The sequence below is a fragment of the Ictidomys tridecemlineatus genome, chromosome 3 (assembly GCF_052094955.1).
Source record: "Ictidomys tridecemlineatus isolate mIctTri1 chromosome 3, mIctTri1.hap1, whole genome shotgun sequence".
NCBI classification, from domain to species: Eukaryota; Metazoa; Chordata; class Mammalia; order Rodentia; family Sciuridae; genus Ictidomys; species Ictidomys tridecemlineatus.
Window position 1 is genome coordinate 146,961,171 of NC_135479.1, and position 13,063 is coordinate 146,974,233.

General features: G+C 31.6%; 1 protein-coding gene across 14 annotated transcripts in view; it reads right to left on the reverse strand.

Annotated features, from left to right (window-relative positions):
- The window catches only part of Stxbp5l (syntaxin binding protein 5L), a 326,815-nt gene that overhangs the window by 169,291 nt on the left and 144,461 nt on the right, over nucleotides 1–13,063 (reverse strand). For all 14 annotated transcript variants that reach the window (XR_013436856.1, XR_013436855.1, XM_078044143.1 and 11 more), the window contains 2 exons: nucleotides 5,598–5,752; nucleotides 515–587 (listed from right to left, as the gene is read on the reverse strand). Coding sequence is in view for 12 of the 14 variants with exons in the window: in XM_078044143.1 (XP_077900269.1) it covers nucleotides 515–587; nucleotides 5,598–5,752 (228 nt within the window). In the remaining 2 variants the exon portion in view is untranslated. The remainder of the gene's footprint in view (nucleotides 1–514; nucleotides 588–5,597; nucleotides 5,753–13,063) is intronic.

The window sequence follows — 13,063 nt, forward strand, 5'->3', positions numbered from 1 at the left end:
AATGTCTACAACATAATGTAAAAGAATAGAAAGTAAAACAAGACCCCAATCCTCTCTATCCCCAAGATCCCACTTATCACATGTCATTTTCATTTAACCAGTTTTCTTCCAGTCAATAGACTAGCTGCCATCTGTTATAACACATATATGCTGCCAATATAATGAAAACATTTTTTATAACAATTGCAAGTTTTTGTAACAATTGTTTTTGCTTATTAATGAGATGTCAGAAATGTGATCCACTTTATGTACTGAGTCTTCAAATGCTTCTATCCAAATATCAGGTGTTGTCTTAAAGATATCAGAAAATATTCTCAGTTCTCTTTTGGATTAGTTTTGATCATTTAACTAAATCATATTTCTGTAATTTTAGAAAAACAATTTTTCACATAAAGAAAACTAACCATCTAAAGAATACTAAAAAGTCAATTATCTAAAATGTACTTTCTTCAATTTAACTGTAATGAAGAGAATTTTAAAATAGTTCATGTTGATCTATATGTAAATAACTTACTTGCTTTGTGTCAGATCAACTACAATGAGATCTTTCTCCAGAAGTACGACGACAGCATAGGGTTCTTGAAATTCTACAAGTAAAAATTTTAAAATTTAAGTTTTCAGATTGCATTCATAAAAATCACCAAAATTTCATTTTCTTTAGTTCTTATACAAATAATTATTATTATTTAAATGATCTGAGAAGACCAAAATAAGAACAAAAATGGCAGAGCACTTTATAAAACTATGTTGTTTTTCTCAATTTTAATGTTAACATTACTTTGGAGAACAAGAAAAAATGAAACTTAATACTATGGAATTAAATACATCAGATAATTATGGAGTGGTGAAAGTATGAGTTATGTGAGGAGATGAGGTTATCACTTTCATTTACAAGTAATTATATTCTTTGTAACCATAGTATTTTAGATCTGATATCATGCCTACATTAGATGTACTGAGAAAGTACTAATTCTGTTTTGATATGATCCATATTCACCTCCCTATGAAAGTAACAGTACTTGTACTAAAGTTTACTTTCAATTTAATGTGACTTAACACGAATGCTGCCAATATAATGAAAATGAATGGAATTCAGAATTAGGAGGACTGTGTTAAAGTATAATATAGGACAGTACATTCTTTTGCTGTCATTTGAACAAAAGAAGAGATAAGTGAGTGCATATATACATAGATTATTTTGGGGAGAATAAAAAAATAAATTGGTAACATTATTGTCTCAGGAAGGGCAATAAGAAACTTTTCATTATTTTTTGCTGTGTATTGTATGTTCTCTCTTCTGGTAGTTTGATGTATGAACTGTTTTAATGGTGCAAACAGAGATTGCCTACTCTGTGCCTAGGAATATATATCTAGAAAAAGCAGAGAGTATGAGAATAGTCTAATATGTTTAAGTTTCTAAAATCTAACCTTCCCTCCCTCCTTCATTTTCTTTTCCCTTAAGAGCCAAAATAACAGAGCACTTTATAAAACTATGTTGTTTTTCTCAATTTTAATATTAACATTACTTTGGAGAACAAGAAAAAATGAAACTTAATACTATGGAATTAAATACATCAAGCAGCTACTGAGCCTATTCAGGTTTTTTTCCTTCTTCCAATATATTCCAGAAACTGTTTTATGAACAATGGATATATGGGAAATAAGACTGTCAAGGTACTCTTTCTCATTTAGTTTACAGTACTCTTTGTCATGTAGTTGGACGTTTTCCAACCATGAATAAGTAAAGAAATAAGAAAATTTCTGGAAATTATGTGTGCTATGACTACAGTTAGGGATAGGGATATCCCTAACTGTAGTCATAGCACATAAAAATTATTTACATTTAGAGGAAGAGGGATACTAATCTAGTTAGAGTCAAGGAAGTCATTGCTTTTTTATAATAAAGGACTAAAGGAAAGTTACAGCAAAAGAATTATTCTCAATTTAAGGAAGAGGTATTTATAAACAAATTTTATGTTCATGATATTGATTTTCAATAGTTAGAATACGTATTATTATTTTTCCATTTTATGCTATAAAACAGATACAAAGAAGTTAAGAGCTTGACAACAAGGTTATGCAAGCAGTACATGATCAAGCTAAAACTTTAACACAGGCCTTCTGACTCTGAATCCCATTTACATCATATTAGCAGTTTATACTGGCTATGTTGAAAATTATTAAATCCTAAATCCAACAATCACTTGGTAGGAGTTTTGTTCAAAGGATTCAAATCTTGGATGTAAAATTTAAATACTGGAATACATAATTTTCATAGTCCCTCCAGACCCAAGCAGCTATTAAGCCTATTCAGGTTTATGTTTAAACCCACATGTGTATGAGAGAAAAACTGTAAAACACAAAACAAAATCCTGAAAAAGAGCTGGCACTTGCTGGTGTATAGTACTTAGATATATATCTATGTGACAGAATGTCTATATACTGTTTGCTATTCAAATTGTTCTCAAACTGAAACTTTCTCTCTTTTTCCTTGTCTATAGACTTGTTTTAAGGTTTTCAATCTTGTTTCAATGTTTTGTTTTTCAGTTTGAAGAACACCAGGGTTCCATGTGACTAGTTATTATCACTTTGCCTTCTTTCCTTACTGGTTATAAAGTAAGGGCTATTAAAATAACTGAGACACTCATATGTATAAAGTTATAAATAAATTATAATTTTAGGTAACTATATTTGTTTTAGTTTACTGTTGTTCCTTACAAATAACAAAAACTGGCAGCAGAGGTCTCAACTTTATAGAAGTATCTTATATGCGGTGATAACTAATGAACAAAAAAAAATTCTTTAGGAATCAAAGTTAGGTTCAATTTTGTATCTACTATTTACTAAGAGTTTTAACTTGGGCAAATTAGTTAATTTCTTTGACTTCCAATTCATTTACCCATTGAAATGACACAATAATAACTAAAGGTTAGATGAACATGAAGATGTTTATTGGAAAGCCTGGCAAAGTTAGTGCCAGCTGCCAACTGTATTCTTCATCTATTGGATTGGTTTACTCCTGACTTTAATCCTAGCCTTCAACATAGTAAAAGTGTTAATAACTTGGTTTAACCTATGCACAATATTTGTCATTATGCAACTACAAAAAGATTGAAATCCTGAATTTATTCATATGAAATAATTAAAATTTTAAGTGAAAAAGTATGATATAGGATAGTGCATACAGCATGCTGTCATTTGTAAAAAAAAAAAGAGAGATAATATATAATTAAATGAGTACATAAATGCATAGATTGTTTTAGGGAGAATACATAAGTAAATTAGTAACATCATTTGTCTCTTGAAGGGCAATGAGAAATTTTTCATTATGTATTACTAAGTATCATTAACCATTTTAATATTTAAAAACACATTTTAATAGTTAATAAGATATATTTATAATTCACTGGTAAAATTAAACTACTTCTAACCCCTAGCAAATGAAAAGTTCAATATTCATTACCAATTGTAAAACAGAGATTTATATGTGTGTTTTAGAAGTAATAGGCATGGTTGCAGTACATTTATATTTTATTACATATCATTAGAACTTACCCTAACTTCTCTATTGGTGTCCAGAAATGTTATGTTTGTTCTTTGCAACAACACATTCTCAATTTTTATTACTGGCATATCTTCTTCCTCAAGCTATTAACAGAAAGTATTTTCCCAACTTCAACTTTTAGTCCTTTACTCTTTTTACTTTTTCTTCCTATATTTCTTTGTTATTCATTCTCATAAATCCACAGAAAACTTATATTCTAATGATTTATGAATAAATATTGTTAAGACTTTTTCTGTCCTCTCAACTACTCCACTGACTCAGTCTTTCTCTTTTCAAAAACTACTATTGTGCATGAAACCACTAATCTTAAAACATGTGGTTATTGCTGGCTCATTTTTCAAGTCAGTCCCTAATCCAGTTGTTCACAAAATTCAGAGGATTTTCCTCACTGAATTCTATAGGTAGTGTTTTAAACATACATTATTACAAAAGTCTCTCAGTTGGAATCTGGATTTAAGATTTCAGTGTCTCTCTTCAAACCTACACACTGTTTTTGAGTAAATCTTACTAAAATTAATGCTTTCTTTCATTTTAGCATTTCCTCAAAATTCTTCATAGTTCCCTATTTCCAAAAATCTCTAAAACAGAAATTTTTTCTAAATTTATCTCACCCAAGCAAACCTTACAATTTTTGAAATGATTATCAATATCCTTTATAAGGTCTACCTAAATCCTAGTTTTCTGTGATGCTTTCATGAATATTTCAGTCATCAAGTATTTATCAGCTTATTAATTCATACATTATATTCTGAATCATACAACTCAGCATTTAATTAAGGTCTTACATTTACTTCAACTCAGCAAGTCATAATTAGGTCACTCATCTGATCAGATTTTAGGCAACTTGACGTCAGAGACCCAGTTTCATATTTTATCTGTTTGTCTAACAAGTCTTTGTAGTAGTGAGTATATAGATGCATTCAATAAATATTTGTTGATTGATTAACACAGGTAATTTCTTTCTAGTAATTCTGGACATAAGCTGTACATTGATTGTTATTTATTCTACCTTTTAATTATGAAACTCAATAATTTAAAAGAAATTAATGCATTTAATAATGAAACACAACATGCATATCTTCATAGTTTAAAAAGTATATACACTTGACCTTCCAAATGGGGACAATGTTATTATTCTCTTTCTATAAATGACAAATGAAATGTAAAATGTCTTGTTCAATATGACACAGCCAGTAAGTAGCATAACTAAACCATAAACCCAATATTCTGTCCTCAAGTTCAGTGCTCTTTCCCCATACTTATGTTCCCTCTTAAAAATGTAATAATGTATACACATATTATGTTCTTTCAATAATAAGTTCATATTTCATTTTTACATTTTCATATTTCTCAGTTTTAGATATCATTAAAGTATTTTATCACTATTAGATTTAATTATACAGTTTGCATGGATTTAAAATAGTTTCTTCATTTACAAAAAGCTTTTATTTATACTCAGCTTGATAAAAATATATATACATCTCTCCTTCTGAATATCCTCTGACTAATCATTCTCAAAATTGAAATAAATCACTAACCACACATCAGCAATCCTATAGTAATCAGATGTGCTGCAGTTGCATCTGAACCAAAGCCAGATGTGAAACAGATGCAGCACCACCATAGTTACAGATCACTGATATCGGGTAAGTGCTTTAACTTTGATTGACTTTGGGATGGGATGGGTGGAGCTGGTCTAGGAGAGACTATTAGGAGACCTCAGTTTCCCCAAGTGATTTTACCCTGGACCCCTATCGGACCCTCCCAGCTCAGCTTCCACCATCCTTATCAAAGTTTAAAGCACTTACCTGATATTAGAACCTGAAACGCCAGCACTGCTGCACTACATCTGTCTTACTTCCAGTTTGTCAAGTAGGTACAATTGCAGAACCTGCTCCAGCACCTGTAGCTCACAGTGTACCACAGTGGATATCTGCTGCCAAAACTGAAAATATTGAACCTTAATTTTGTTAGGAACTTCTCATTTCAAAATGATTTTTTCAATAATTATAGTTTCATTTTAGTTACTTACCATTTGGATAGGGTGTTTCACATAAAGTTAGAAATTCAACAATAGGATGATCCATTTCAAGTACTGTAATTGCTTTTCCATGCATGATGGTTAAACTTGGTCTTCTGCAAGCTTTGTCATAGGACAGCCCACCAGAGAATATTATGAATGGTTCACTACATAGGAAAAAAAGTTAATGAGACTGAGAAGTCCTTTAAGATGACACAAAGTCAAAGGACCGAGCCTTTAAAGAACAGGCTCACATTTTCCCTTTTCTGGATATACATTCTAACCACTAGAATAACTAATGGATAAGCCTAAAGGTGTTGGGAGTGGTGTTGAGGAAAACCAGTGAGGTTGGAGATAAGTGGAAGTGCTCACTGACTCTCAAAGGAACATCTTTTGGTTCCCAAATTCTTTATAACGACCCTCAGAATATTAAAGTTTTTATTAGACTATCCAGTAAATTAGTTGGAATCTGGAGCTCCAGATCCCTAAAAGATAAAATAAAGCAAACTAATACATAATGAAATATGACATTAAAAAATACAGGATAGAGGATGACAAGAAAATTCTGGATATGGAGTCTTTGTGGGGAAAAGTTTATAATAAAAAGATGGAGACAGATAACATGTAAAGGAAAAATAGTTTACCAAAGATAATTACGATCCCTTCTCAATTTTACTTATGGATAGCCAGCTAATCTATCTTGCTCAAGTAACTTAAGAGTAATCTTTTAGTTTATTAGTTTTCTAGATACAATTAGATAATAGAATAGGACTGAGATGATTATTAACTATTATAGCTGCCTGAAAATTATGAAATAGCCTCACAATTTTTCACTTTCCTCTTAAATCAATACCTATATATCTTCAGTATATGTATCGGGAAAAAATATATTGACCTGAGATATTTTCAAAATGTAAAAACGAAATAAAAAATATTCTTCCCCAAATAAGTTTATAAAAAGAACTGGACACTTTAACTGTATCAAATTCTTTGAGAATATGCTTCCCTAAGTAATTCACTTCTGTCCTATCTGTTAAACTAGAAATTATGAGATTTTCTTTTTTTTTCCATTTTGTATGGTTCACAGTACCAAACATTTGCTAATCTTATGCTGGCAATATAATAACAACAAAGACTTTTTTAAAGTTTATATCAAAACCTCTATAGCAAACGCCTGTAGTAATTTTTCTTTAGAATGTTGTCTTAATATTTTAACACAAGCACATGAATAGTAAAGAAAAATGTTCTGACTTATTTTTTCCTCTGCAGTGGTTTGAGTGATGGTCTTGCACCAGTGATTTGACATAGTAAATGACCATCTTACTAATGGTGATATTAAAAAGCATGGTTGCTCTCTTTTGACCTAGATATTTCCTTGTATCCTATAATACATTATAAACATTAACTATATATAATTTATTTATAGAAAATTAGCAAGTACAGGCATACAATGTGTCTTTCCCAATCTGTACAGTTAAAGAAGGAAGAATCATTTCAATAATTTATATTTATTTCACATTTCTCATAGTTGTCAATGAACTACAGTCAAATTTAGACTAAGAATCATTATGATTTCTTTTAGGCTGTGGATATTTGGACGATCTTTATTTCTTAACTAAATTAATGCATAGTCTAACATTTGTACAGCCTTCAGTAACCTAGAGGGTTTTTAGATTGCCTCTGTGTTGCTAAAATCACAAAAAGTCTGTGCTTTAAGTATGAAACACCTAATATAATCAATTTGTCTTTATTTTGATGTTGTAGATTGTGGCCTATTTACCTGTGGCAACATCTCTCAGTACTCTTAACCTCGGTGCTCCTCTGCTTTTTAGCCTCCTTGTGCTTTAAGCTTCAGGTCAGAGGTAATTTTCTTTTATTTTTCTTTCTTTTTCTTGGTACTAAAGATGATTGAACCCAGGGATGCTTAACCACTGAGCCACATCCTCATCCTTTTTTATTTATTTTGAGACAGGAGGTCTCAATAAATAGCTTAAGACCTGGCTAAGTTGCTGAGGTTGGCCTTCAACCTTGATTCTCCTGCCTCAGACATCTGAGCAACTGTGATTACAGGCATGCACCACTGTACTCCAGAGAGGTAATTTTGTAATAAAGTAATAATCATGAAAAATAGATATAACGTCCTAATATAGCCAAGTACATGGGATAATAGTAATTATGATCAATAACATGATTATTCTATATTACAAATCTAAAGAATTAGATCTACATATGGTTAGATTACCAATAACTAGAACAAATCTTTAAGAGTAATGCAATAATTCACACAATGTGGAATACAATGACTCTAATAATGACAATAAATAATAGTAATTTCTACTTATAAAGAACCCACCATGTAACTTTAACAAACTTAGGACATTTTATGCCTTATGCATGATTTCATGTAATCCTCACAAGCATCATAGTGAAATAAGTACTGCTGGTGAGGATAAAGGTTCAAGAGTTAATCAAAACTTCCAAGGCCACACAGATGTCTTACTCCAAAAGCCAGATCTTAATCAGTATTTTATACTGCTTTTATTTAAATTCTAAATCCTAAAGTACCTTCTCTTCATTTTCATCCTTTTCTCTGGAACCAAATTGTTATCCTTTAAGTCCTATTTCTGACAGCTTCTTTCCCAAGAAGAATTTCCCTGATCTCTGTTCTCACAGCTCTCCTCCCCACTATCCTCAAGGCTTTGATGTTAGATGCCCTTTTTCTGTGTTCCCAAGTTTCTATAAATTACCTTACATGTTTTATAAAAACTACTAGTTTATGGCTTTGCTTAGGCTACTAACACATAACAAATTCAAAAGCAGCCAGTAATTTCATTTTAGTACAAAACAAAGCACACAGTACATAGAATATAATAATAACTTAATAACTGTTATTTTAGCTGAATTAAAATGAATCTTATTAAATACTTCATATAGAAATATTTTTAAAAGGGCCTCTGAGCAACAAAATAGATGTCATTAAGTCCATGGATCATATACTTCATCATGGAAAACTGTCATATATTCACATAAACCTCATTTTACAAGTCTGGCTTTTGTTTTTACAGGTTTTTAAAAATATGAAATTAAGAATAATTAATATCAAGAATCAATGGAAGGATGGATTCAAACTAAAAAGTTTATTTTCAGCAAAAGAAACAATCAGTGAGGTGAATAGAGAGCCTACTAATTGGGAACAAATTCTTACCACACTCATGTCAGAGCACTAATCTCTAGAATATATAAAGAACTAAAAAATCTTAACACCAAAAAAACAAATAACCCAATCAATAAATGGGCCAAGGACATGAAGAGACACTTCTCAGAAAATGATATACAATCAATCAACAAATATATGAAAAAAAATGTTCAACATTTCTAGCAATTAGAGAAATGCAAATCAAAACTACTCTAAGATTTCATCTCACTCCAGTCAGAATGGCAGCTATTATGAAGACAAACAACAATATGTGTTGAAGAGGATGTGGGGAAAAAGGTACACTGATACATTGCTGGTGGGACTGCAAATTGGTGCAGCCAATATGGAAAGCAGTATGGAGATTCCTTGGAAATCTAGGAATGGAACTACCATTTGACTCAGATATTCCTCTCCTCAGACTATACCCAAAGGACTTAAAAACAGCATACTACAGGGACACAGTCACATCAATGTTTATAACAGCACAATTCACAATAGCTAAACTGTGGAACCAACCTAGATGTCCTTCAGTACATGAATGGATAAAGAAAATGTGGTATGTATATACACAATGGAATATTATTCAGCTTAAAAGAGAATAAAATCATGCATGTGCAGGTAAATGAATGGAGCTGGAGAACATAATGCTAAGTGAAATTAGACAATACCCCAAAACAAAATTCTATATACTTTCTCTCATTTAAGGATGCTGATTCATAACATGCTGTGGGGGAGGGGGGTGAGAGGATTAAATGAAGTCTACATAGGGCAAAGGGGCAAAGGGGAAAAGGGGAAGGAAGGAAGGGGGCATAAGAGTAGGAAAGACAGTGAAATGCAATGGTCATCGTTACCAAAGTACATGTATGAAGACATGAAGGATGTGTCTCTACTTTGTGTACAACTAGAGATATGAAAAATTGTGCTCTATATGTGTAATATGAATTGTAATGCATTCGGTTATCATATATAACAAATTAAAATTTAAAAAATTTAAAGAGATGAACATAATATCTTTATTTATTTTATTTATTTTTATGTGGTGCTGAGGATTGAACCCAGTGCCTTATATGTGCAAGGCAAGTGCTCTACCACTGAGCTACAACCCCAGCCCTATAAGTTTAGCTTTTAAGACTCTTAGTCTATAGAAAATCAAAGACCAAATACTAGTAGATAATAAGTCTAAAATTATATGAAGTTCTCATGGTACAATACTGAAGGGGAAAATAATTTAAAAACAAATACATGAAAAAGAAAAAACAAAACTACAAGGTGTTGGGAATAAATAATAGTCCCATACACTTCAATACCCTTGAAGTATAGCACTATATAACAAGTGGTGTAAATAACAGTGAACATGAAAACACAAGTTTAAACAATAATTACTGTATTGAGAAGAGAAGAATCCCAAGATGGCAAGTTAATGGCACCTACTACTCACCTATGTCTCCATGAAAAAAGAATTAAAACAAATAAAATGTAGCTTCTCATAGAGATGGGGATCATGCGATAATAATGCAATTCAATATAAGAAAGACAGATTTGAAGAAACTGATAGATGTTGGATTATGGAATAAAGAGTGAAACAAAAGGGCCAGTACCAACCATGGAAACATGGTAGAGGGAGTTGTGCACCTTTTGGGTGGCAGTAGAGGAGAAAGAGGGAGAGTCTCACTGGTACAAGAATCTGCACCCCGCAGAAATACAGGCTAACCAGTTAATATTCCTAAGATTTGCATGGTGAAATGACTTTAGAGAAGTTCTCTCCATTTCTCTGCCTGTACATAGTGCTCTAGCTGATAACCATCTTAAGAAGGGCTATATTGAGATTATTTCCTTGGGAATGATCATGTAGGAGAACAGAAGGCACTTTCCTTTGGAATTCAGTGGGTCATTGAAGAAATCGGGGACATTTACAAATTCCTAGAATCAAATGAAAATAGAAATACAACATACAAGATCCTGTGGGATACAGTATAAGCAGCACTAAGGAAAGTTTACAAATATTAATATCTACATGAGGTGGGGGGAGAGGGAGGGAAACACTCGCAGGCAAGAGCAAAAGTGCACTCAAGGAAATAAGCTATTGGTACAGCCAAGGTCATAGAAAAACAAAAACATATTAAACCCCAAACCAGTAAAATGAAAGAAATAATAAAGACCAGTGACTAAAAGAACAATAGAAATGATCAATAAAACACAGAATTGATTCTTTGAAAAGATAAGCAAAATTTACACACCCTTACCTAAACTAACCAAAAGAAAGAGAAGATCCAAACAAGTAAAATTAGTGATGAAACAGAAGAAAATACAATTCATACCAATGAAATTAATTTGGATCACTAGGGAATATTTTGAAAATTTATATGATAATAAACTAGAAAATGTAGAGGAAATGAACAAATTCCTGGACATACATGACCTACCAAGAATCAGGAAAATATAAAAAACCTATATTGATTGATAACAAGTAAACAGATTCAAGTAGCAATAGAAAGTAAAGCCCATGATTTGATGGACACAATGCTGAATTGTATCAGACTTTTATGAAAGAACCAACATCAAGGTTCCTCAAACTATTCATGAAATATAAAAGGAAGGAACCCTTCCAGATTCAAGCCAATCTTACTGTGCTACCAAAACATGACAATGACACGACAAAAAGAGAGAGAGAGAGAGAGAGAGAGAGAGAGAGAGAGAGAGAGAGAGAGAGAGAGAGAGAGAGAGGCTAATACCATTAATGAACAAAAATGTAAAAATCCTTAATAAAATACTGATACATTGAATTAAACAGTATGAATTACACAATTAAATACACTATGATTCATTCCAGGGTTCCAAGGATAGCCCACAATATATAATTCAACAAATTTATACAGCATATGAAGATAATCATGGGTAAAAATTGTGTTATCAAAATAGATGCAAAAAAGGCCCAAAATCTACATTCCTTCATAACAAAAGCCTTGAACACATTAAGTTCAGAAGGAGCATATCTCAACAAAATGAAGACTATGCACAATAAACCCATAGAAAATATCATGCTGAATGTGTAAAAACTTAAAGCATTTCTTCTAAATTCAGGAACAAGAAAAGGGTTTCCACTCTCACCAATCTTATTCAATATAGCAGTAGTAATTTTAGCCAAAGAAATTAGGATACAGAAAGAAATAAAGCCAAAGAAACATGAAAGGGAGAAGTAAAATTATCCCTGACAGCTGATGATATGATTCTATACTTAGAAAATCCTAAAGATTTCATCAAAAGAAGAACTGATAAACAAATTCAGTACAGTATCAAGATACAAAAATCAACAAATAGAAATCAGTATCTTTTCTATACACGAATAATAAACTGAGAAAGAAATCAGGAGAGCAATCCCATTCAAAATAACCTCAAAACTAAAAATACCTAGATATAAATAGACCTAATGAAGAAAGTGGAATAAATTTACAATTAAAACTATGAAACACTAAAGAAAGATATTAAAGACCCTAGAAGATGGATAGACTTCCATATTCATGATTTCAAAAATTAAAATTATTAAAATGGTCATATTACCAAAAGTAAGATAAATTCAATACAATATGAATCAAAATACCAGTGACATGCTTCACAGAACTATAAAAAAATTCTAAAATTCACACAGACGCAATAAGACCCTAAGTAGCCAAAGCAATCGTGAGCAAACCCAGGAATGCTTCAGGCATCACAATAGCAGATTTCAAACTATATTAAAGAGTCAAAGGAACAAAAACAGCATGGTATTATTATAAAACAGATGCCCAGACCAATGGAATAAAATAGGGGACACAGAAATAAATTAAAACATCTACAGACAATTGTTTCTAGACAGGGGTGTCAAAAACATACACTGGAAAATGAACAACCTCTTAAATCATGGTACTGGAAAAACAGAACATCCAAATGCAGAGTGTTTGATTCTGACTCATCTCTCTCACCCTGTACAAAAATTTACTCAAAATACATCAAAGGTCTTCATTTAAGAATTGAAAATACTAGAAGAAAAGGGGAAACATTTCAATACAGTGCATGTGACAATTTCCTGATTAGGACTCCAGGAGCTCAGGAAATAAAAGCAAGAACTGACAAATGGAATTGCATCAAATTAAAAAGTTTCTGCATAGCAAAGTAAATAGTCAACAGAGTAAAGAGAAAACTCACATAAAGGGAGAAAATCTTTTGTCAGTTATTCATCTGACAGAGGTTTAATATCCAGAGTACATAAAGAGCTCAAAAAAATTCAACAACAAAGGAGAAGTAA